We start from the raw sequence: 25,164 nt of genomic DNA on the forward strand, positions 1-25,164 counted from the left end.
ATTCTATGACATATAAAATATACGAAATAAAAAAAAATAATAGATATGTAAAAATTGAAAATAAAAATGGACTGCAATAATATTATTAATCAATAAATTAAGCAAAGAAAACATAATCAAATATCAAAAATGTAAGGATATAAATTTTGCAAAATTTATACGGACAAGGAGAGGAAATAGCGAGAAAAAAATAGAGATAGGATAAAAATATTGAAATTAACGCCATCTTCAGAGTGGCGCAAATGAACATATAAAAAAGATAAGAAATAGTGAGAAAAAGATAGAGATAGAAAGATAGAGATAAGAATAAACAATAAGCGCCATCTCTTAAGTGCTAAAGACATCTCTTCAAATATTTTAACATTTTTTGTTTAACCAGTTGTCAATAGATGGCGCTAGTCTTTTATTTTATCTTACCTTTTGAAAAAATATTTTAATCAAAAGATGGCACTGACAGTCAATTCTTGTCCTATTTTTCTTATCACTTTCTATTCTTTTTATATATTATTTTTACTTTATTTCTATTTTTTTCCCACTATTTCTTTTCATTATTTATATATATATAATTTGGCACATGATTACAGATAATGATACAAAATATTAAGTGAACACATTTTTATCGTCTTTTTCAAAATTATAATGTTTCTTAATTTTTTATATAAAAAATGTAGATATAATTTTCTTGGTTTTGCAATGTATGAAATAGCTACCTTCCAAAAGGCCAATAATATATTTTAATATATACTAATACAAATACTTAAGTATTTAAAGCATTGAAAATAATATTAAATTGACATGAAATTTTAGTATTTTTGAAGCATGGGATAAAAAAAATTCATGAAACAAAAAAGAAATATTTATTAAATTTATTTTGTATCTCGTTTTATATTATATGTATATGTAATATAATTATATTGTATTACATATACATATATAACAATATAACAAAAGCGACATTTTTATTTCTGCTTTTTATATCAACTTCGATAGATTAAATATAATTCCTATACTTATCATTATAAATTGTATAGAATATATTTAATACAATGATATTTATGGATTTCAAAACAAAAAGTATAAGATTTTATAAGATGGTAAGTCTATATTATGCTTTATCTATGATTATACTTTGTAACATATTTGGTAGCATATAATATGTACATGTGTGTGTGTATGTGTGTGTATGTGGTATGTTAGACAAAATTTAAATCATGTTTAAATAATAAAGAAATAATCGATATTTTTAATTAAATAAAAATTTATATCAAAAATTTATATCTAAAATTTATATCTAAAATTTATTTCTAAAATATTTTCAAAGATTCATTATACATATTATATTGAATCATAATATCGATAGCAATTAACAGCAATTAATTATGGAAATATTATGATTCTATTTTGAATATCTGGAAATCAAATTAAAAATAAATTTGTTATTCAGAAATTGTTTTAAGAACTTGAGTCAGATTCTGACATAAGCAATATAAATTTTCATATATAGGTCGATTGTTGAAAATAAATTGGTGGGGATTTAAAGAAACTAACTAAATCGGGCGAGAAAAGCCGAAAATTGCCGATTCATTACTCGAGTGGATTCGGCTTCTGACCCGAATATTCGTTACTCTTCTTTGGAAAGTTGTGAACATTGTGTCCATTAGTGTTTTATGTTTTCTTGCAATCTTGTTATGTGATTAAGTTCATACTAAGTGATATATAAAAACATATTTTTGTATTATTCATTCTAGTATTAAAAATCATTTGTAAAAGAGAATAATAATGGCTGTAACAAATGATGCTATGTATCAATCAAGAATCATTGCTCCATCATTCGTATCGTCAAACATGTATTATGGTTGTGTACAACATTGTAAAAAAGAAACTCAACATAACGTTATGCTTGAACATATCGGAATTTCAAAACCATCATTAATCGATTGTTGCTCTTACGATACACTTATGGAAATTGATGAAGACGGATGTGATTATTCTATGACGTCTGATTATTTGAACAACGATTCTATAATTTTAAAAGCAACAGTACAAAATCGGTTAAAAAGTGACAAATTACAATCACAACAACAAACAACTTATGATGCGGATATGCTTCAACACAGAAGTCGGAAGCGACACAACAGCGATTTCAATCCCACAAGTCAACTGAAAAAGTTACGAAGAGGTAGGAAAAAATTTATAATTCTATTTTTTTATATTTCTTTAAGGTAAAGACTTAATAAGAATATTACGATTGTCAATTTATTAATACGTTATACAAAATCGCGGTTTCATTAATTTATATTCGTATATACTTTAAATAGATCTTGTTAGAGGTCGTTGTTTGTTCCTTTCTTATTTTTAAGCGGGAAATTTTTAAGCACGGAAAAATATTTATTATGAAAAGTATGTAATATTTAAGTATAGTAATAGTAAAAATATTTTTCGAATATTAAATTTGAATATCATTGTGAAATTTATTTATTGTTGCTTCAATTCTATTAGTTTATCGCTAATGATAAATATTAAAATATATGAATATTCAGTTTTCCTTCCTATGGGGGGAAAAGAGTTGTATATTTACATGTGATCACAGAGATTTTCATCCGATCCTGGCATTAAATTTATTTTGAAGCTTAATGCATCCTGTCATCTTCTGTACCATGGATAATGGTATGCAATGGAAAGCATGGATGCTTATATTTTTTCATAAACTAATGACACTTAGTAAGTTTGGTCTTTTTTTCATGGTAAGGATATAATTTGCTGAAAACAATAAATGGTATAGGAGGTATTCGGTTAAATTAAGAGTTAAGGCAATGGGTTTCCTTTCAGAGGCGGTGGTAAGGACCATGTACATGAAGATACAACAAGTGCAAAGGACTATGGCTCAACCATTACATCTTGTGAATCAGAAGCGTTTCAAGTAAATATTATTGATAATAATGTACAACAATCTATGATTAAAAATAAGAATTGGGCAGCAAACAGTTATATTAATTTAAATAATTCAAATTGTGAAGAATTGTTATTCAATGATAGTCATAAATCACTTGAAAACATTGTTGAATATGAAAATATGTTATTTGAAACACATGGATGTTCGATATATCAGTTTTATCGTTTGCAATTAGATAATAATGATTGCACAGAATTTTAAATAGAATATAGATAATTATTTTTAATGTTTATATTCTTTTTTATTTGTATCACAAAACATACATTCTTTATGCACTTATACATGTCACTACATTCTAGTATATGTATAATTAAAAATAAATACTTATATATATATATATATATATATATATTTTTTTTTTAATCAGACCTTATAACCTAATACACATTATAAATAAAAAAATTGTATCATATATTTCATATTTTTATATTTGAATTATTAATATTGACAAGTATTTAAATTAGTATATAAATAAGTAAACAATTTACAAAAGAAATTATAATTTCAATCAGTACTATAAAATATGCTCTTGATAGCATTATAATATATTATATATAATTAAAAAAGGTATGTATTAATCTTATAGTATGTATTCAATGATTATGTATACAACTAAAGATAGTTTTTAATGTAATTCAATATCAAAATATTGCATTATCTTCATTCCTTTCATCTTCAGCTTTAGCAGCTAAACTTTCTAAATCTCCTTCACCACTAAATCTTGCTTGTGCAGATTCAGTATGACCTACTACTTCACCTTGATCTTCATTTTCTTCTTCATTGTCAGGAAGCTATATAATTCATATATTTTGGACATATTTTATTTTATTTAATCAAATAACTTTAAAATATATGTTTAAAATACCTGTTGATTACCAGAAGATTCGGGTCTTGACTGATCTGCTTCTGCTAAATCTTCATTGTAACCTGGTTTAATAGATGTTAAAGGCAGAATACCTGCAGAATCAGCTGAAGATGTTCCCTATAAAATATACAAAAAATATAAATTTTTGTTTTCTTTAAATATTTAAAAATATATTATGTTCACAATAATACTTACTGGTATATCTAAATGATCTATTAAAGGTATATGTGCTGTAGGAGATGAAGTTCCTGCTTGAGATGATACAAATAGTTCTGTTATAGAATGATTTTCTGTTCCCATACCTAATACTACATCTACCTCGGAATCTTCATCACTAGATTGACAACTTTCACTGGCAGTTTGATCAGTTGTTTCATTCTTTAAAAATACATATAAATATATTGTAAAACTACCAAGAGGATATATATTACTTAATATTTGATACTTAATATATACAAATATATATTATGAATATACAAACCAATGGATTACTTAGAGATTGTGTATCTTGTAAAGCACGCAATGATCTCCATAAACGAGGTCGCAATCTATGATCTTCGCTTATGGCTTTGATTTCTCTTAATATAATAACAAGATAATCGGGCCGGTTTTTATTCACATGTATGAGTGAACTTAATACTTCTTTCATTTCAGAACTATAAAATTTTAAAAATTTTAGAAATTTAATTTCATTATATATTTTTTTTAAATTTCTTTTTTTGGTAAAAAATAATTCAAAAAAATATACCTTAAATTTTGAAATGGATTATCATCATTTATTACAGATGGTAATCGAAATGATGAATGTGTATCTTCCCAAAGATTATCAACTTGTTGTTGAGATACTTCATTTGTTAAGATATTACTACGCATAACGGTATTTTCTCGTTCTTGTTGCTGCAAGTTAGACTGTAGTTGCAAATTTGAAGAATATTGTGTTTCTGCTACACTTAAGGCAGGTAAAGGTATATTATCAGTTCCTTGATCTCGATTACGTTTATCCTTCCTTTTGTTAACAATATATTAAAATTTGCATTTAGTTTTTAAACATAAAATAGTTGTAAAAATAATTTATATAATTACATACATAAGAGAAGTATTAACACTTGATATAGTATTTCCAGATGTATTTGCAATGGGCCCAGAAGTAGTATCAGTCATTGTTTTTATATTTCCAGAGAGTAAATTTTGTCTGGAATAACTGAAAATATAATAAAAAAATATATATTTATCAAATCAATAAATACAAAATTTTATTCAAACTATTCATACCATGCTTGAAAAAATAAGATATATGATATAATTAAAATGATAAAAAAACAATTTTGAGTATATGCTTTAAAAAGATAAAAGAAAACACAACAGATATCACAGAAAAATAGTTATGATTATTATATTGAATACTTATTGTTAGTTAAAATATTTCATTATATAAATCTCAAATATATATTACGTACCCATAATTTACGTACCAATATACTATCCTCATTCTTATTTACTAATCTTTGGTTTACAGATTGATAATCAAATTAATATTGATTTTTTATGATATAGCTTAAACGAGGGTAGTAATAAGTAAGAAATACAATAAAAAAAAGTGCAGAGACAGATCGTGAAGTTTATTACTTTATGTAATGATACATTAGATTTATACAAAGATGGGAGATGAATATGCACAAGATCTAAATATAAAATTACCTACAGTCATAAAAAAAATTTGTTTTTTTAATGATATTAAATTAAAAAGAAAACATCAAATAATTTCACATAGAGAAAAAGTTATAAATTTGAATTCCATAAATCATAAAACAAATATTTTGAAATTTTATCAAATACATCTTTGTACTAAATGATTACATGCTTAAAAATCTCGATTTAATGTATGATGTAATTTATATTAATTGTTTCAATAACAATAACATTTCTACTGCACTAAGACAAATAATAATAAAATTCATGTCATCATTAACATATATATATACATATTATTACCTTCTGAAATTATCCCAGTAGTTATTTGCTCTATTCCCAGGAGGAACTTGATTATTCAATTGTTGTTGCTGATGTTGAGAATTAACAGAAGATGTTGTAGCAATATGAGATAATGCAGGAGAAGAATTTGGTAATGATACCAGATTTGGCAAAGATGAACTTGGTGGTAATGCAGAATCTAATGTTTCACCAAGATGATGAATATTGCGACTTAAATTAGAATATTCATCGTTATTTTCGCTATTATTTCGCTGTTGTAATTGTGTTTGTCTCAAATGAGCTTGTAATTGAGTAATAGCTGTACGCATAGCTTGTAATTCTCGTTGTTGAGACCATAACAGTTGACAACATTGTTGTATCGTAGTACCCATCATTTGAAGTTGTTGCGCTTGAGAACCTAATAAGAGTTGTCGATAATACTCTGCTGAGCCTATTAATAAAATATATTTGAAAGTTATTTTATTGTATAAATATTGAATAAAAAATTTAATTTAAAATTTATATATATTTTTTATCAAATATATCTTTTTATCAATATATCTTACCATGTTGTAATTGACTTAACGGAGGCGGTGGATATGTCCACCAATTTCCACTGAATCCATTTTCAATTGCCGTCGTTTGAGGTCCAATATCCATTAAATTTTCTGAAGATACGCCATCTACACTTTGATCATTAGATCCACCTACATATCAAAATATAACTTTAATAAATATAGCTTTATATTAAATATATCTATAAATATTCTTATATTTTAATTACCCATTGTTGCCGAAGGTGGCCAAGCATTAGCAGGAGTACCTATATGACTAATATGTGAACTAGAACTTCTATGACTACTTAAATCATTTGGTCCTCCTATATCTCGATTGACATTTATTTGAGATGATTCCTATTTTTTAATAAAAATATAAATAATAAAATAAATATTGAATATTATTTTTTACATATAAAAATTTAAAATAAATACTTTTCGCATAATATCATCGATTTGACGTCTTTTTTCCTGAGCAGATTGAATTTCATAGTTATTAGTATTACTTTGCTTTTTATCAGAGCCAGTTGATGCTGTAAGTGATGGAGGAGGAGTTGAAGTCGAAAATACAGATGTAGAATTAGAATGCATTGCTGATAAGGGTTGTTTTATTCGTTGTAATTCTGCTCTAGTAGTTTGTAATAAAGCTGATTGTTCTCGAAGTTCTCGGGTAACAGCCTGTAAAGAATTTTTATTTATTAATTTATAGAAATATAACGATATAATATGTAGTTTTAATTTATATTTATACTTGAATTTCTTCAACAGTTGGCCTGTCTCCAGTATTTCTGATTTTTTCATGATTTGTTTCGTCAGTATCACTTTGACGTTCAAATGAAATATTTGTTCCATTTTCATCTTCATTTCCATCCACACCAGATGTTTCACCATTTGCATCTACGTCCATTTCACGATCCGAATTAGAATCGAGACATTCACGTACTTTTGTTGCTTCTTCCATTAATGATTTCAAATGAGCAAGTTGTGCTTTCATAGCTTCTAATTCAGCAGCTTTGTCTTTTCCAAAATTTCTTGAAGAATTTCTTCTTGAAGATTTTCCTTGAATAATTCCTTCAGAACTCTAAATATAAAAAACATAACTATATGTATTACTTAACTGAATAAAATTAATAAAAAAAAAATGTACTGACACAACTGCCTCTATCAGACATCTCTACAGCTTGTAATTCTGCTACAAGGTGGTCCATATTTTTTTTCTTTGTTTGAAGTTGAGCCAATTTTCCTCTTAATGCAGCTGTTTCAGATTCAAGTTGTTCAATATTCATAGGTAATGGTAGTGCTGAACCAATTGAATTTTGATTTTCTTGTTGTAAAAGAGCTTGTTGAGCTTGACGTGCTTCATTTAATCTTTCTCTAACACGCAATTGCATTCCAACTAAACTAGCTTGATGTTCTTGTAATTGTGCAAGTTTTCTTTGAGATTCCTCCATCTTCTTACGTAGTTCCATTTCTCTACTTACATCATTTTCTTCTATTTCTTCTCTATTATTTTCACCATTCTAAAAGATAAATAATTTAAAATTATTATTATTAATTCTCGTTAAAAAATAATGTAAATGTATGAAATTAATAAACATAAAATACGATTTATAGATTTCAAATTAAAGAAGCATGCATAAAAAATTATATGTATAGCTTTTATAGTTTAGTAAATAATAATTCTTGAAGTTTATTAACCTCACAAAATATTCCATGATTTTGATATTGTTCCAAGAGTTTAGTTAGTTTTCTTTCACTGTCATGAAGATCCTCTACCATTCTACTCAACTTCTCATTTTGGGCTTGTGCACGCTATAGTACAATTATATAGAAAGAAAAATATTCAACTTATAAAAAAAAAAGGAAATATTATATTATGACTATAATATAATATTTATAATATAATAATATAATATATATAATATTTATACTTACAGGATCACTAGATTGATTCAATGAATCCATCATAGTTGATGTAACTCTGATATAATCTCTAATTTGATTTAAACGTGATTCTACTTGACTTCTATCAGGCTGCAAAACAAACATTAAATAGAAATAATAATTTATTAATTTAAATAAAAAATTAAATAAATAAAATGATAAATCAAATTATTAATATTAAGTAATTAAAGATTATATTACCATTTTATCAACATTTGATGGTTTTGTTCCTTGAAGTCTTGGAGGAGATTGAGTTTGAGAATCAATTGGTGGAACCATCTTTTGCCAATGTGAATATTCTTCTGCACTATAATTATATGGTTGTCGACTACTAAATGATACTAAAATAATAATTTTTTAATTATTAACAGACTTTATAAAAATTAAAATATAAAAATAATTTAATATATACCAAATTCAGGTATATCTTGATAAGAACTAGATAGTGCTGAAAAAACTGATCTTGTGTTACTATTCTTTGTTATCCTTGAATGTTCCTGTTCCACAACTGGTTTCCAATCCAACTGATACTTACATATAATTTATAAAAAAGAAAATCAATTAGATATATAAATAATTATTTGTATTTTTTAGAAATGATGAGTGAAATACTAAAACTCTACTGTCTCAAGATAGAATTGTATCTGGATATGTATTCTTAGAGAGAACTTCCCCACTATTCAGCTATCTATTAATAGATTATCTTTTAAACTACTATATACAGATTGCTGTACAAAGTTTTCATTTGAAAAGTTCAAGTTACAGTTAATTTAATATATTATATTTAATCTATAATAAAATTTATGATACTGAATATTATTTAACAATAGAAATAATATTCAGATTTAAATGGATATTATTAAGATTTTAAATGGAAATATTGTTTCTATATTATAATTAAATTATAACAAAATATTTAAATTTATTAAAACTTATCTTTAATTTTTTATTTTTTAATAAATATTTTAATATAAGATATTATATAAATTAACATTAAAAATAAAATTATCATTCATATTTTTATATTAGTTTACCAAATTGTTAGAATGCTGTGCATATCCATGATAAGCAGAACGGATTGCAAATTGATTAGCAGCAGATCGTTCTCTATTTCTATCATTTCTTCTATTGCTTTTTGGGAGTGTGCCTGTGCTGCGTGAACCATCGTTAACACCGGGCGACATATTCTTTGCACAAAATTCTTACACTCTTGAAAATGTATCTTTCTGGTTGTTGGCTGTTCACAGTTAACTTTGTTGCACAATTTTAATTGCAATGCAACTTTTAAAAAACGAGATTTTATATGAAAAAAAAAGTGTCAATTACCTGCAAGTATTATAGAGCCGATTGTGCGAAAAGATGCATTTCAAATAAATAATGCACGACTGATTCAGAAACCGTCTCGACAAGGCGGAAATGTAAAAGTATGAATTGATATTCACGAGGCTCTTGCGTCAAAATACTTGGCAGGCTAATAAAAAGAATTAGATACTATAAATAAATTAGGCCATTGACGTATTTACTACGATGATTTTAAGAATATATCGATTATAATTTCAAAATCACTCGTAGTTACTTCGTAGATGCGGCCATTTTTAAATACTTCTTTGACATGTCTAGTAAATATAAATTGCATTAACAAAATCTAGCGCTTAGATTTATTGTTTAAAAATTGTTTATATGAAAATAATGTTTTTATAGTAATATTATATATATTGCATTAATTTTTTTTTAATGTATATACGTAATATATTTTAAAATAAATATTAATATTTACGACTTTGATTAAATATTGATTAAAAAAATATATCATTTTTTTTATATATATGAAATATTATATGAAATATTATTTTTATTAATAATTTTCATAAAATTATATTTTATTATATTATATATATGTTTTTAAAAATAATAAAATTTATTAAAGTTAATCTTAATATTTAATAAGTATAAAATTTATAATTTATTAATATTAATGTTTAAATTTAAAAAATATTTCTATTAAATTTAAAATACCGATATATTAATATTTAGTTGCTAGATATTTTTGTTATCATAGAGAGCGCTTGCACTGACATATAACGACATCTAACAATGAAAATGGAACTATTCTGAGCGCATGGCGCCATGATACTTGTAGAGGGATACGTTGTTTCGCGCCCATGGCCTGGGGGTTAATAATAAATAACCGATTCCATCACATGTACTTTACTTCTACGTGCTTTACTTCTAGTCCTTAGAATCTAGGCAGCGCCTATGACAGACGACGTAGATCTCAATAGTGTCGCATATGCGGCTTTACTTTCTTCGAAGTATCGCTTTCGAACTACGAATTCGAGCAGATTTCTGAAACGTTTTAAAAAGAAAGAAAAAGTCAAAAATTAAAAGTAAGCACAGGACAGGTCCATTGTATTGACACTGATAATCTGTTAACTATAGTTGGATATCGTATGTTTTTGTTAAGGTTAAGTGTAAGACGTTTTCTTTTATACCAGTTTTCCTGGGTGCGAAACGAATATAAGTGGTTATAATTCGTGTATTAGTGCATGCTGTGTAATTTTCTTGGAGTTTGCTTGGATTTATCTTCTAACGCTGTGAAATGCTGACAAGCTGGCAACATGTATATGACAGCATAGTTGATACGGACATACGGCTCAGTACCTGTAAGTATACTTAAATATTTTATTCTCTTATTCTGAAATGTACATAACATTAGAGGTTATATCGTAATTGTAAATGTTACATTTGTTGTAGAGAATAAACTATAATTATAATACAAATGCATTATAAATGGATAATATTTATTCACAAATTTTATAAAATTTATTATTATGTATACAATAGAAATATAATATGAATTATACATTTATACATTTATATATATATATATTTTACTTATATATATATATAAATGTTTACATTATATAAATTTAATATCCAATTTTTAATTTATGTTAATATTCTATTTAAAACATTACATTTTCATTCAACTTTTTCATTGTAAAGTAGAGAAAATAAGAATTATTGAAAAAATTTATACATAATTTGCTTTATTCAGTTATAAATTTATTTATATCTGAATATAATTATACTAATATTAAAATCATATAATCATATAATATTAAAATCATATAATCATATAATCATATTAATCTATCAATAATATTATTTTTCGCTTATAATTTTTCTTCTATTTTTAATTAGAATAGTGAATATGTTAGAAATCGTTGATGAAATGTAATTCAAACTGGGAATAATTATATTTAATTTAAATTGAAATTTTACTTAACTCGATATTATGCGTTATATCGTATAAGTACACGCATCATCTCTAATTAAAATAAATGATTACACAAGGACGAAACAGTTATTCATAAGAAAGAATAATAAAAATTATTTTTCCAATGCTTTATGTATATCGATGTCATTGACAATGTTAGTAAAATTGATATATATATATAAACTAATTATATTTATGGAATTTTCACGCGAATAGGTTGAGCATTGCACTTCTGTTTGACTACTTGTTGCATAATGCATCGATTTTGGTGACCTAACCTAACTGTACAACATCTTTATGCAGTTGCTCTTGTTTGCATTACACGTGTGTGCTCATGAAACAATTGCATGACGATAACACAACTTAACGCGACACCCGGTATATATACTATACTAGTTCTAGTATTTCATTATATGAAAAGTCGATACGTTTTATTTCTTTCATTCAACAATATGGACTAATGGCCTTGCTATAATTTCGCAAATGATCAATAGTATGCGGTTAGCGTGTTAATACTGAATACTAGGTTTTATCATCTAACTGTATTTCTTTCTCTGTTTTTGAAATATCAAAATGTCATTAATTTTGTTAAATATATCTTTAATTGATTTTCATATTTTTTCTTATGTAAACAATGTATACAATATTTTTTATAATTAGATTTTTTATTTTAAGGTTGTTTAAATATTATTCTTGTACTAATTTATTTTGACGGTCCATCAACGCGTGCATTTTGTTTAGCTAGTCTATGAAACGCGGAACAAATTTTCTCTCACGTGAATTGCATATGTCGCTGAACATCAGCCAGCTTTTCAATTCGTTCGTCCCAATTTCATAGGGTTATTTTTGAAAAGAATGGTTTTTCACAAATCCATGTCAGTCTCATAAAAAACTAGTTGGCAAAAATTCCATCTCCGATTATAAAATTATTTCCTGTTGAATAATATTTAAATGAATTGCTCCAATTGATTATATCGTAAATTTTTTTGAAAGAAGTTTGAAAGAAACTTTTTGATTTAAAATAATACAATGTTTTATTTTTATCGAAGATTTATTTATTAAATGTACATCTTCAAAATAATGCTATTAAGAATAGAGATGATTTTACTTCGAGACTCAATTTCATTTTCAATATCAATTTAAAATCTGTGTCTACATCAACAGGTAGCTCGATATTCGTAATGGAAGGAATATCATTTCGATCACGTGTACGGAACAGATGTTTCCAAAGACAACCTGTTTCAGAACAGTTTGTAGATACATGATCACGTTGACAACCAAAATTCAACCAGTGCCAATTACAAAAACGTGATTTGGAAGATTGCCTACATGCATGATTAAAATGCAATTCACTAGCGCTAAAATGTTTCTAATATTGTATTTGTCGATAAATGAATATTAAATCGAATTTTTGCAACATAATATTTTCATAATACGATATTTTGTAATATTATAATTAACATGTTAGTCGTTATGTAATTACTTTTGTCTAAATATAGTATTAGAAAAATGTTTATTTAGACCAATTTAATTTCACGTTATAACATAAAAAAATAGAAAAATTCTCGTAATCTTAAATATTTTTAAATATTTTTAAATATCTTTGTCAATTAGAACTTCTCATTAAATACTAAGAACAATTGTCAAAGAAATATATAAATTTAATAAATGTAATAAATTTTTGACAAATGATTCCATAACATAATATATTATTTTAATTTTATTTTCGATATCTAGATATTACATTCAAAATGATTCAATAAGATTCCCTGATTGTAACATGAAATATTAAAAACTACTAGGATTTGATTTCGTTGTTCCATCTGCACGCGAATCAAATCATTCGTGCATGATTCTTCCATATAAATTAATAAAAAAAATCGTTTTTTTTATCGATTATATTACAGTTCTGTTATTTTCTTTTTTAATTTACTTTCCGATTTATTGATAAGAAAAATATACTAGAATCTCGTTTTAAGTAGGGTGTGGCATAATGTATATATCCTATAGTTCGGCATCAACGTCGTGCCGATTGCAAACACGAAAGCTAACCTCATAAATAAACAGACTTACATATAACTATGTATACGCACCCATTGGACGAACCAATAGAAAGAGCCGCTCCTTCTTGTTACACCATTCCCTCGATTATTCTTTTTCGCTTTTATTTCCGTTTCAAAAAATTACTATTCCGCCTATGTACTAATTATAGAAATCACGCAATCTTTTTCATCATCTATATGGTTGTTTAGTAAGTTTTCGTCGGTATTTATACTTCAGTGCAAATAGATTCTAAAAAATATTGAAATTTTTGCATAATTAAATATATTCTCTTTTCCATCGTAATTAGATCGATATAATTTTTCTCAATGCATTTATTTATATATGGAATTTTCTGTGTAATTTAATATATATGGGTGCGTCATTGGTGTATATAATGGCAAATCGTAGCCATCGAATACAGTAACACGATAAACGAAAAAAATGAAACGTTTTATGTATATAATCGTATAATTGTGTATAGCTTGAAAATCGATAAAAATAAAAGCACTCCGGAGAATTAACATTTTCATGGATAGGTTAAAAGTGTAATGTCCTTTGCGAGTCTCGGCAATCCATTTCCGTTAAAGGGCGATTCCTGGTAATAACGGGATTTAGATAAGAATCGATTATTATTGTTTCTTATTATTTGTGACTCCCAAACTCTAAGTATATTATATAATTATATTCGAATCCATGAAATTTAATTATTCAATAACCTTTTGATCGATTTATTTATTATTATTTTAACCGCATAATTATGTTTTTTTTCATAATTTTTTAACAACAATATGATTATTTTGTGTTATACAGGTGATAGCTTTCCTTTTCTTTGACAAATGTTTCATGTTCATGTAGTTTTTGCATTTTTTTAATGATAATAATACGAACGTGCAGTTGCAGGATAAATAGAATGGTAATAACGCAGCGACAACATGTGCATATTGCATAGAATGTGATAAATGTGGATGCAGTGTTGACCGTGCGAAATAGATAGGATATTTAATCTGGAATATAGGTTGTGAGTGAAGGACGATTTCGAATATCAAAACATTCTTTAAATGTAAAGTACAAAGTATACTTACCCCTTACAAAGTATAATTTAATAAATCATCTTCATATTCGTATTGGAAAATCGATTTTTAAAATATATGTCATTTCTTATACATCAATAAAGTATTAAGAGTATAATGTAAGGGATTAGAAATTCTTTAGAAAAAATCAAAAACTTTTTAAAGAAAATTCTTAATCTAATTTGTTGTAGTTGTAGCGTAATATTGCAGTCATTTTATATTATGTTACATATTAAGAATAGTATTTACTTACTAAAAAAAATAGTATTTACTTACTAAAAATTTAATATGGTAATATATGTATTTTAATTTAAATATTGTAGATAATCGTGTGTTAACTATTTTAATTTTAAGGATTATTAAACATCTTTTTATTTACTTCTTTAAGCAAGAGTATAAGTTCAATCAATTTATCAATCAATTGAGAATTTATTTTTATATTCATCTTATTTATATTTATATTAATAAATAATATTTTTTATGTTTATTAATGCATTCTATATAACACATAAGAAACTTTAATATATCGCTAAATATTTTAGTAGATATTCATCAATTCGTTTTAATTGATATAAACAGTAGCGAATGATATGAATCTTTAGGTTTATTTCTTATCGTTTTGACATGCAACAAAAACTATTTTCAAGTCTTTTATATTACCAACTCAATTTTGATAGCATCGTGATACAAAGATCTATTTATTTATTCTATCTAATTATTTATCACTATCAATACTAATTAAAACATGAAAATACGCGTGAGGAATAACAACAGTAGTTTGACGTAAATTCACTTCCTGCAGCTGCTACACAACGGAAACTATTCTTTAATCTATTTGTAAAACTTGCAATAATTTTCATGTATATATCAGAATAATTCGATTGATTTTATTCCCCCTATTCTATTTTATCTAAATGTTCGTATTTAATCATTAGTTTATAGAAATTTAGTAAAAATACAATAATACATACTTAAAACATGATTTTATTGTCTTAATTTGGCGATCGAATGATGACTAAGTCGAAGCGAGTAAATGGCACGCGCAGAAGATCGTAGGCGGTTTATATCTGGGAGAGACGAGAGCCGACACGTCTGTCAGGTAATAGTGTACGTCGTCCCGTCGACATGGAAACCCGCGTTCAGGAAGGGAGACGAAGTAGTACACGTGTACGCGTACTAGTCTTAGGGACATCGAGAAAAATGGAAAAGTTAATGGATAATAAACGCGCGTTGCATATATTTGACAATATTTTATCGCATAAAATGTCCTTGTTAAACTAATCACGAATTTATTACCGTTATCTAGCTTGTGGTATTCAGCGATTGGTTATTTCGAAGAACAGTGCTTCGATACGTATTTTATTGGTTCGTGATACTTATTGTAACTTAAAAACTTTATTGTAACTTAAAAATATTTCAATTTTATAGATTTTTAAATGTGATAAAAATTGAATTAACAAAATATATATTTTTTAAATTTTAAGTAAAAGAGAAATTATCGTAATAAAATATTGAATTATCTTTGTGTGAGATAGATTAGATGCGGGAAATAAAAGCGAATATGAAGTGAATACGTAAAGCTTATCAGTGTAAAATTTTATAATATGTCGTGGTGCTTCTTACCAGACAAAATTCTTATCTGAAATAAGGATTTTATGACAACTGGCCATGCCAAGAAAATATTTTCCTGAGAACTTGGCCGTTCTTTGAAAAATATACAAATTTTCTTACTACGTTTATGGTTTCACGTATATGGTTTTACGTATACGGTTTTACGTATACGGTTTCATCAATCGCTATTGATATTTTTTTAATTTTTTTTTTTTTTTTTGAAAATTTTATTTCATGTTTAATTAGATACGATGCATCATGATTGCGTTAATTTTGATTAGATATAAATTTCAAGTGATTTGATTACTCAACATAGGCAATCTATATCATCGTTGAAATTTGCATTTATAATAGTATAAATAAAATTATATGATTATTTTTTCTTTTTTATCACAGTTTTGATATATTCCATAATTCATAAAAATCTATCATATATATATAACAGTATGTTCATGTATGAATTAATAAAATCAGTCGATTAAAACAATTAGAACTTTTCATTGATCGACTTTTATTTATTTTTTTCGTTGCAAATATTTGATATCGAAGTGCATAGATAACTCCAAAAAATCTTATTCTTTATATCTTTTACCAAAAAATTGCTTTTTTTTTATATCTTTTACATATTTTGATCAATAATAGCGTACCTATGTTTTGTAAAAAAAATTGAGTGATTTTATCGTGAGTAATGATTAATTGTTCAAGAAAAAATCGAATTCTTATGTAACGGAGGATTTCACAAGTATAAACGTATTTTATATACAGTATTTGCTACAATGCGCTATTGATAAGGTATTTTTTTCATCGATATATTACAGACTGTGCGTAGTCTTCGAAATCAGCTTTGAACCAATTGCTTTCTTCGCAACAGCTTAAAAATAAAAGAATAGCTTTAAAAAATAAAGTGATTATATATCTATACGTTATTTGATGTAATAAACGCAATCTATTTATGGTGAATTTATTTCTCGAGTTGTTTCGAATATTTTATTTTGCTGCAAAAGAATTGTGATATCTATTCTACAACTTGTCTGGCTAGAGAATAGAATTTACTACTGAATTTTAGTTGAATAAGTGACCGTGACGAAATTGAAACTTTTGACATAGAGATTCATTACATAGATGACGATCTTGTTATATATATATATTTTTTTCCGTTAAACTTAAATTGCGTTAATTTTTTTCTATGATGTATCAAAGTGCCTTGCTAATATAATAGATAAGATTAAAATATCGATGAATCGTTAACAGTTTCGCTTAAAATTACAACAAAGTGTATGTGTAACAAAGATTAGATGAAATAAATTATTTTTACATGCACACGTTAGCAAAGGCCTGGTAAAACGTGATACAAAATTTCGAAGGCTGAAATTCGTGAACGCGGTCGAAGAACGACCGTCAGAAAACCACCTTGGCCTACTCGATTAAAAGTAGTGAGTAACTGGATACTAGTATATGAATATTACTTAAGATATTCTTTTATAAATAAAAAAAATATTATATAATATAAAATTATTTTATATAATACATATAATACATAATAATGATTAAAAAAAATCAATATTCAAAAATTAATTTTACATGAATTTTTAAATTTTTTTTTTTCATTTTATTTCTTTTTGTAAAAAAAATTTTTGTTACATTATAGATTGTTCTTTTAGTGTTATTCCATTACTATTGGATTATTTTTCTTTTAATAGGTTTTTATTGATTCACTAATAATCGTATTGCTGCTAGACTAACTACACTCATACAAACATGAATTATCGTATGACTGTTAATTATCGCAAAACCTAACAGTGATGCATTTGTACACACCCAAGATATCAATATTTGCTTTCGCTTTTAATGTACAAAGTTAATATACAAACATTTTTAGAGCATCCAGAAAATATTTTTAAAAAATAATCAAATTAATCATAATTATGTTAATTCTTGTTACGCTTATATATATATATATATATATACAAAAAAATATTTTTTTTTAATGATTAATATAATCAATAAACAAATTTTGACATAAATCAGAATTATAGAAATATGATTCTTTAGTTTAAAATTCAAAATATACATATTTGTATTATGTAGATATTTTTAACATCAAAGGCATTGCATCATTGTGGATTTCATTCGTCAAAAACTATTATATTTTACTACTTGATCATAATCATCATTTATGCTCGTTTCGTTTTCAAAATATATTTGTGTAATTTTAAGTATTTGCTATATTATCGCATACCGCAGAAGAAAACGCATTGTTGATTTGGGATTTGATCCAAAAGTTATGCCAACTATATTAATTCAGAAGTTAGAGAATTTGAAATAATTTACTATGATATTATCTTATCATATGAAAAACATAGCCGACTTCTAATAATCGATATTATTCATCATTAGTTAAACAAAATTTAATTTTAAATAGATTTTATAGATAAAAATTCGAATTTTCATTCTTTCATGTTTAAGTAATTAAATCATTCAAATTTTTAACAAATTTTTGTCTCGAAACTAAACAATCAGCATAGATATTATTAGTTACATTAATACATTTGATCTGATTTAGGTTCCGTTACGTTCAATGCAACCAAGTGCCAGGGGGAACCCCCAGGTTCCCAATCCTGGCTTGTTACGTCCATTTACACCTCCGGATCTTTCTTCTATACCTCATATGGACAGTACATCCCCACAAAACAGTGGTGTTCGTAACAGTTCATCATCTGTAACTGGTCGAACAAACGATGGAATCCAAGAACAATCCGGGCCTTATATCATCGGTAGTCCTATCGACCTCGGCAACATCGATAACGTCGATAATATTGGCCTACATATAGATTCCCTGGCGACTGGACATCGAAGGACACGTGAACACATCGAACTGCAGGAAGCTGGAGCGCACGAAACGAGTTCTGAAGGTAAGATGTCTTCATGTTTTGTTATTTTATATAATTAAGGATTGAAAAGATTTTTTTTGTCAGTAATGGAGGTAATATATAAAACGTAATCTATAAAAACTTGTAAAATGGTTGTAATAATTAATTAAAAGGTTTATTTTTTTGTTATAATAAAAAACATAAAAATAATATAGATCGATAGAAGTTATACCTGTGATTTTAGACCTAGTGTTGGATTAACATACATAATGCAACTTTGTATGGTACTTAAATATGGCAGTACATTTAAATGTCAAGATTTTAAATTATGTAATATTTATTCAGTATTTTTAATATTGTTATACATACTGTTAGATATTCATGATAAATATTTCAAATGTTGCTCTAATTTGATTTTAAATTTGATTTTAATATATTATAAAAAATGAAAATAAGATTTTCCGTCTTTATACATATTTTGCACATGCATTGTTATATTTCCATCAAAATAGCATGAACGGATTGTCCAATAAGGTATAATATCAGTGGTGCGGAGCTACCTCCAACCCACCCCAGCGGAAGTGTCCTTGGCCTATAGTCTACGAGCACCGAGGTTGTTTATTGATGCAACCTTACATATCTCCGTATTCATGGAAAATACTGGTGGAGTACAGCACGGTGCTGACGCCAACTTGTTGCCGGTAGCAGGCGCATGCGTTTTCGGGGTAACACGTGTACAGGGCTGTCACATTTTGCGAACACCCTCTTGATAGTAGTGTATTATACTTAGGAACTTGTATTTTTAGTAATTCAAGTAACAACTTTTTTGGTATTATATATTATATATTAGAAATATCATATAGATGTAAAATATTATATAGATATATTCATTTATTAAATTATATTCCCATTCAAAATTGTTTTTTTTTTAATTATATTAATATTTGTTATGTTTTTTCATTTATTTTAAAATTACAAATAAAATTTGAATATTAATCTAAACCAAAAATTATCCAAATATCTAGCTTGTATAAATTATTCAATCGTTGACAATCTAGTAGACTATATATACCGCGGTAGAAAAACCGATGATGACCAGTGCCACCTACGAAGTAAATTCAGTGTCTCCCGAAAATTCGCAGGCGTGATATGGTTACGGAAATTCTTAATTCGAGAATTTTTGTGAAGTATTTTTGGTTCTAAATAATAATCTTATGTAGATTAATTAAATAAGCTTATATTATACATTCACGTTTCCATTAGATCGGCAGGGGTGTGGCGGTAAGCGCGAGGCTTCTTCTGTCACAATGACGCAGATATGTAGTTTGTTTAACCGATCGTTATTTCGAGTAGAAAAGTGTTCGATCAGTGTATGTTAACTACTGTTTTATGCAAAGTGTGTAGATTTTCATAAAATATTGATTGCTTGTATTACTTTTTTTTATTAATTGAAAAAATTCGTTGCCGCTTATAAAATATCAAATATATTAAAAAATATCACCATACATTAGTTTTGTTTTTTATTTTTTTTATTATAACAATTGAAATATTCATATATTTAAAATTTTTTTAAATTTAATATTGATTAATTTTCAGTGTCTTTATTTTTTAATCATTATTGATATTTAATTTAATAATCTCATCATATTAAATAGATTGTCTCTCATTATTTTTTATTTTGATATTGTTCAGCTACTTGTTACACAACTGTTTTAGTAGTGCGATGGATAATATATCACCGGAAATTATTACATGATTGGTGTTGAGAAACCATAGGATATATAAGCTCAAATATTTTGCGTACACGCATGTCGTGAAATAATGTATGTGCATTATCAAAGAATAAGCATTCAATACCCATGTCTAATGTTTCATATTATATACTTTTTATTGTATATAATATGATCTGAATGTAGTAAATATTGGTAACATTTAATATTGCCAAAGTATGTACAGAAATAATAGTATTTACATCAAGATATTTATTATTCATAATATAGATATATTCGGCTATCCTTGAAAAAATGTTTTTATGAATTTCACATAAATTATCAAATATATTTAAAAATGTATATATCAATTGTAAATTTTTTAAAAATTTAACTCTATAATAAATATATGATCAAAATTTTTTAATAATTGATAATTTTTTATTATTTTTTTATGTATTATAATTTTATCATTAATGTTTTGTTTTAATATTTTGTAGTAATTATAAAGTTATGAATTAATATAAATTTATTTTAAAATCTTTAATATATATGAGTTAAAATGAAAATTTAATGATAATTTTATGTTAGTGATATTCGAATTTTTTATTGTTCAACATTTTTACTGACCGTGATAAAAGTTTTTTTATAGAATTTCTTTTTAGATATGTAATTATAACCTCTAAGATGATAGTACAATCGAACTACGTCATTTTCTTAAATAATATAGTAAAATCATTAAGTTTTTTTTCATTTTTAAATCAAATTTGGATTTTATAATCCAAATTTAAATTATCTTTAATATAATTTAATAGAAAGAAATCCAAAATATTAATAGTTTTATAACCTATGAATAATATTACATTATCATTAATGGAATATCAGACATGTTAGATTTCGTTCATAATAGTGTTTTATTATTCGTTAAATATGAATCGAAGTGCCAAAGATAAGTAAAGTGAAAGACATTTCATTTAATAAACGACAACATGGAAATAGCTGGTACAAAAGTGATACAATGGTTCAACGAACTCAGATCCCGGTTTCATCTTTATCTATACGCTCAAAATCGTAAGTCAAATATTAAAAAAAATATATATATATAAAAATAATTTATATTTTCATCTATATATATAATATTTATATATATAAATGAACACGTGAATTATTTTTACATTATTGAAACGGGATAAAAAATATTTTTGAAATTATTTATTGAAAACTGATAAAATGAAAAAGTATTAATAAATTTTTCATTCAAATTATATTTTAAATTGTTAGGCTTTAAATGAAAAAGAAAATATTAGAATAACATAAAATGATATATATTTTATCGTAGTTGGTCCTGTAAGGGCGGAAAATGGTGGGTCCCAAGGTGACGATCAACGGTCTTCACATCAACACGATAGCAGTGAAGAAAGAGTAGTTTTTATAAATGCTCCTCATCAACCAGCGAAATATAGAAACAATCATATTACAACTGCGAAGTACTCATGTCTTTCGTTTATACCTATGTTTCTTTTTGAACAATTTCGTCGATATAGTAATTGTTTCTTCTTATTCATCGCTCTCATGCAGGTACTAAATTTCATTTTTTTTTTTTAATATGTATATTTTTTTTTTATTTTTTATTTTTTTTAAGTAAATAATATTTTATTTTTAATTTTAGCAAATACCGGATGTATCACCTACCGGTCGATATACAACTTTGGTTCCATTAATTTTTATTCTTAGTGTATCTGCATTAAAGGAAATAGTCGAAGATATTGTAAGTATCTAATTACATATTCTATAATACTATACTACATTTATAATATTATAATACTATAATACATTCTATAATACAAAATATTATAATATTTTAGAAAAGGCATAGGGCAGATGATGAAATTAACATGCGTGAAGTAGAAGTTTTAAGAGATGGTCATTGGCAATGGATACAATGGAGGAAAATTACTGTTGGTGATGTGGTTAAGGTTGCACCTATTTTTTTCAAGATCATGGATGTGGTAATTATTAGTATTCCTGCTAGAATCGCTTTCTTTAATATGCATAGGTCCGCAACAACAATTTTTTTCCTGCTGACTTGATCTTATTATCATCATCGGAGCCACAGAGTATGTCTTTCATAGAGACTGCCAATTTGGATGGAGAGACCAATTTGAAAATACGACAGGCCCATCCTGACACTGCCAGTCTCTTAGATACTGCTGAATTAATGAATTTTCGTGCAAATATTCAATGTGAACCACCAAACAGACATTTGTATGAATTTAATGGAGTATTGCGAGAATCTAATAAACAGTATGAATATTTATTGTAAAAATTTGAAAAAGTTTATAAATGCAAAAAATGTAAGAAATCTATCTAAATCAATTTTTAGATCTGTACCTTTGGGACCTGATCAAGTATTGCTTCGTGGTGCAATGCTAAGAAATACACGTTGGGTATTTGGTGTAGTAATTTACACAGGCCATGATACAAAACTAATGCAAAATAATACTACAACTGCACCTTTAAAAAGATCTACTTTAGATCGATTGACCAATACACAAATACTCATGTTATTCTTTATACTTCTTTTGCTGTGCCTTCTATCTTCAATATTTAACATTCTTTGGACTAAAGCTAATAGTGATGGATTATGGTATTTAGGTTTAAATGGTAAACTAACTTATTTTTTAATTTTATAATAAATTACTTTAAAATTATACGATAATTATTTATATGTTTCAGAGGAAATGACTAAAAATTTTGCTTTTAATCTTTTAACATTTATTATTTTATTTAATAATTTAATACCTATTTCATTGCAAGTTACATTGGAAGTAGTGAGATATATTCAAGCTACATTTATTAACATGGATATAGAAATGTATCATGCAGATACAGATACACCAGCAATGGCACGTACAAGTAATCTTAATGAAGAACTTGGTATGGTTAATTATGTTTTTACTGATAAAACTGGAACTCTTACAAAAAATGTAATGGAGTTTAAACGATGTTCAATTGGTGGCAAAATATATGAGTGAGTATTTTAAGTAATATCATTTAATATATTAACTCATGATTTAAAAAAATGTTTTATAGTTTACCAAATCCAAATTTAAATGGTGACGAAGATGGTATTAGCATCAATACCGAATTAATTAAAGATATTATTGAAGGAAGATCAATACAAGATCTTTCTCGTCCGGTTGATAAAAAGGCTGCAAATCATGCAAAAGTAGTACATGAATTTATGATTATGCTTTCTGTCTGTCATACTGTTATTCCCGAGAAAATTGATGAAACTATTATTTATCATGCTGCATCTCCAGGTAATGTATTATTATATCAAGATTTCTTTAATATTATTTTTAATTTAATCTTTGATATCATTTATAATTTAATTTTATATTTATTTATTTAAATAGATGAAAGAGCGCTGGTAGATGGAGCACGTAAATTTAACTATATATTTGATACTCGAACACCTGCTTATGTGGAAATAGTAACTTTGGGTGAAAGATTTCGTTATGAAATATTAAATGTAATAGAATTTACCTCAGCTAGAAAAAGAATGTCAGTAATTGTGAAAACACCAGAAGGAAAAATCAAACTTTTTTGTAAAGGAGCTGATTCTGTTATTTATGAAAGATTGTGCCCAATTTCTTTAGAGAATAGTGATCCTGAACAAAATAGTTTGGATGATTTCCGAGATATAACTTTAGAACATTTGGAAGCATTTGCATCTGAAGGTTTAAGAACACTTTGTTTTGCTGTTGCAGATATACCTGACAATTTTTATCAGGTGCATATTTTTTATTATTTGCTTAAATATATCATATTTATTTATAATAAAATTGATACAATATTTTTTTTTTTTAATAGTGGTGGCGTGAAACTTATCATAATGCAATAATTAGTATAGGAAATCGTGAAAATATGATCGAAAATGCCGCAAATCTTATTGAAACAAAATTAAGATTATTAGGCGCAACTGCTATTGAAGATCAATTACAAGATCAGGTATGATATTTATTTTTCTGTATTCATTTTTGAAAATGAATGATTGAAAGAGAATTCATAATGTTGTAGGTACCAGAAACAATACAGGCTCTTTTACAGGCTGACATTAATGTATGGGTATTGACTGGTGATAAACAAGAAACTGCTATAAATATTGGCTATTCTTGTAGATTAATTACACATGGAATGCCATTGTACATAATTAATGAATCGTCTTTAGATGTAAGAGAAAATTGAGAATAATATTTTTTTTTTTTTTTTTTTTTTTTTTTTTTTA

The 25,164-nt window shown here is 26.0% G+C and overlaps 4 protein-coding genes and 1 long non-coding RNA gene across 15 annotated transcripts in view; 4 read left to right on the top strand and 1 right to left on the bottom strand.

Annotated features, from left to right (window-relative positions):
- The first annotated feature begins 1,411 nt into the window (after nt 1-1,411).
- LOC102672083 lies at nt 1,412-3,185 on the top strand. Of its 2 annotated transcripts, XM_031513598.1 has the most exons (3): nt 1,412-1,674; nt 1,717-2,179; nt 2,832-3,185. In XM_031513598.1, the coding sequence occupies exons 2-3, from the start codon at nt 1,780-1,782 to the stop codon at nt 3,152-3,154; spliced, it is 723 nt and encodes a 240-aa protein (XP_031369458.1). In that variant the 5' UTR covers nt 1,412-1,674; nt 1,717-1,779; the 3' UTR covers nt 3,155-3,185. The 2 variants fall into 2 exon arrangements, with proteins under 2 accessions (XP_031369458.1, XP_006622379.1); XM_006622316.2 differs by having other exon boundaries at nt 1,413-2,179.
- A 340-nt stretch (nt 3,186-3,525) lies between these two features.
- Nucleotides 3,526-9,905, bottom strand: LOC102671501. 9 transcript variants are annotated; one of them, XM_006622310.2, is made up of 18 exons: nt 9,617-9,905; nt 9,325-9,541; nt 8,703-8,820; nt 8,492-8,631; nt 8,282-8,380; nt 8,045-8,158; nt 7,498-7,866; nt 7,098-7,427; nt 6,782-7,024; nt 6,574-6,703; nt 6,356-6,496; nt 5,811-6,240; nt 4,906-5,019; nt 4,567-4,824; nt 4,300-4,474; nt 4,014-4,196; nt 3,819-3,935; nt 3,526-3,744 (listed from the first exon to the last, which is right to left on the bottom strand). In XM_006622310.2, exons 2-18 carry the CDS (start codon nt 9,472-9,474, stop codon nt 3,595-3,597), a joined length of 3,261 nt encoding a protein of 1,086 aa, XP_006622373.1. In that variant the 5' UTR covers nt 9,475-9,541; nt 9,617-9,905; the 3' UTR covers nt 3,526-3,594. The 9 variants fall into 9 exon arrangements, with proteins under 9 accessions (XP_006622373.1, XP_006622374.1, XP_006622375.1 ...); XM_006622311.2 differs by having other exon boundaries at nt 9,325-9,527; nt 9,617-9,900; XM_006622312.2 differs by having other exon boundaries at nt 8,703-8,814; nt 9,325-9,900.
- Nucleotides 9,906-10,334: 429 nt separating this feature from the next.
- LOC116186426 lies at nt 10,335-11,667 on the top strand. The gene is made up of 2 exons (XR_004151412.1): nt 10,335-10,953; nt 11,495-11,667. It is a non-coding gene; the product is annotated as an uncharacterized LOC116186426 (long non-coding RNA).
- Nucleotides 11,668-15,701: 4,034 nt separating this feature from the next.
- On the top strand, nt 15,702-20,555 carry LOC116186425. Its single transcript, XM_031513640.1, has 3 exons — nt 15,702-15,782; nt 18,858-19,206; nt 19,699-20,555. Exons 1-3 carry the CDS (start codon nt 15,717-15,719, stop codon nt 19,932-19,934), a joined length of 651 nt encoding a protein of 216 aa, XP_031369500.1. The 5' UTR covers nt 15,702-15,716; the 3' UTR covers nt 19,935-20,555.
- The window catches only part of LOC102672510 (probable phospholipid-transporting ATPase IA), a 10,347-nt gene continuing 5,473 nt past the window's right edge, over nt 20,291-25,164 (top strand). Inside the window, exons 1-12 of one of the 2 annotated variants that reach the window (XM_031513637.1) lie at nt 20,291-20,560; nt 21,689-21,944; nt 22,213-22,451; nt 22,543-22,641; nt 22,739-22,849; nt 22,930-23,177; nt 23,257-23,537; nt 23,610-23,904; nt 23,967-24,196; nt 24,293-24,669; nt 24,750-24,887; nt 24,957-25,109. In XM_031513637.1, coding sequence (XP_031369497.1) covers nt 21,863-21,944; nt 22,213-22,451; nt 22,543-22,641; nt 22,739-22,849; nt 22,930-23,177; nt 23,257-23,537; nt 23,610-23,904; nt 23,967-24,196; nt 24,293-24,669; nt 24,750-24,887; nt 24,957-25,109 — 2,253 coding nt within the window. In that variant the 5' untranslated portion in view covers nt 20,291-20,560; nt 21,689-21,862. Of the gene's footprint in view, nt 20,561-21,688; nt 21,945-22,212; nt 22,452-22,542; nt 22,642-22,738; nt 22,850-22,929; nt 23,178-23,256; nt 23,538-23,609; nt 23,905-23,966; nt 24,197-24,292; nt 24,670-24,749; nt 24,888-24,956; nt 25,110-25,164 lie in introns of those variants that run through there. The other variant, XM_031513638.1, reaches the window with a different exon arrangement.

Source organism: Apis dorsata, unplaced genomic scaffold, assembly GCF_000469605.1.
Source record: "Apis dorsata unplaced genomic scaffold, Apis dorsata 1.3 scaffold_683, whole genome shotgun sequence".
In the NCBI taxonomy this organism is placed as follows: domain Eukaryota; kingdom Metazoa; phylum Arthropoda; class Insecta; order Hymenoptera; family Apidae; genus Apis; species Apis dorsata.

Excerpts from the sequence above, each read along its gene's own strand:
- LOC102672083 (XM_031513598.1), top strand. The coding sequence starts at position 1,780 with ATGGCTGTAACAAATGATGCTATGTATCAATCAAGAATCATTGCTCCA. Across the intron at positions 2,180-2,831 it reads ACTGAAAAAGTTACGAAGAG|GCGGTGGTAAGGACCATGTA; the intron begins GTAGGAAAAAAT and ends TTCCTTTCAGAG.
- LOC102671501 (XM_006622310.2), bottom strand. The coding sequence starts at position 9,474 with ATGTCGCCCGGTGTTAACGATGGTTCACGCAGCACAGGCACACTCCCA. Across the intron at positions 8,159-8,281 it reads TGAATCAATCTAGTGATCCT|CGTGCACAAGCCCAAAATGA; the intron begins GTAAGTATAAAT and ends ATTGTACTATAG. Across the intron at positions 7,025-7,097 it reads CAACTGTTGAAGAAATTCAA|GCTGTTACCCGAGAACTTCG; the intron begins GTATAAATATAA and ends AATTCTTTACAG.
- LOC116186425 (XM_031513640.1), top strand. The coding sequence starts at position 15,717 with ATGGCACGCGCAGAAGATCGTAGGCGGTTTATATCTGGGAGAGACGAG. Across the intron at positions 15,783-18,857 it reads AGAGCCGACACGTCTGTCAG|GTTCCGTTACGTTCAATGCA; the intron begins GTAATAGTGTAC and ends GATCTGATTTAG. Across the intron at positions 19,207-19,698 it reads GCACGAAACGAGTTCTGAAG|GTATAATATCAGTGGTGCGG; the intron begins GTAAGATGTCTT and ends TTGTCCAATAAG.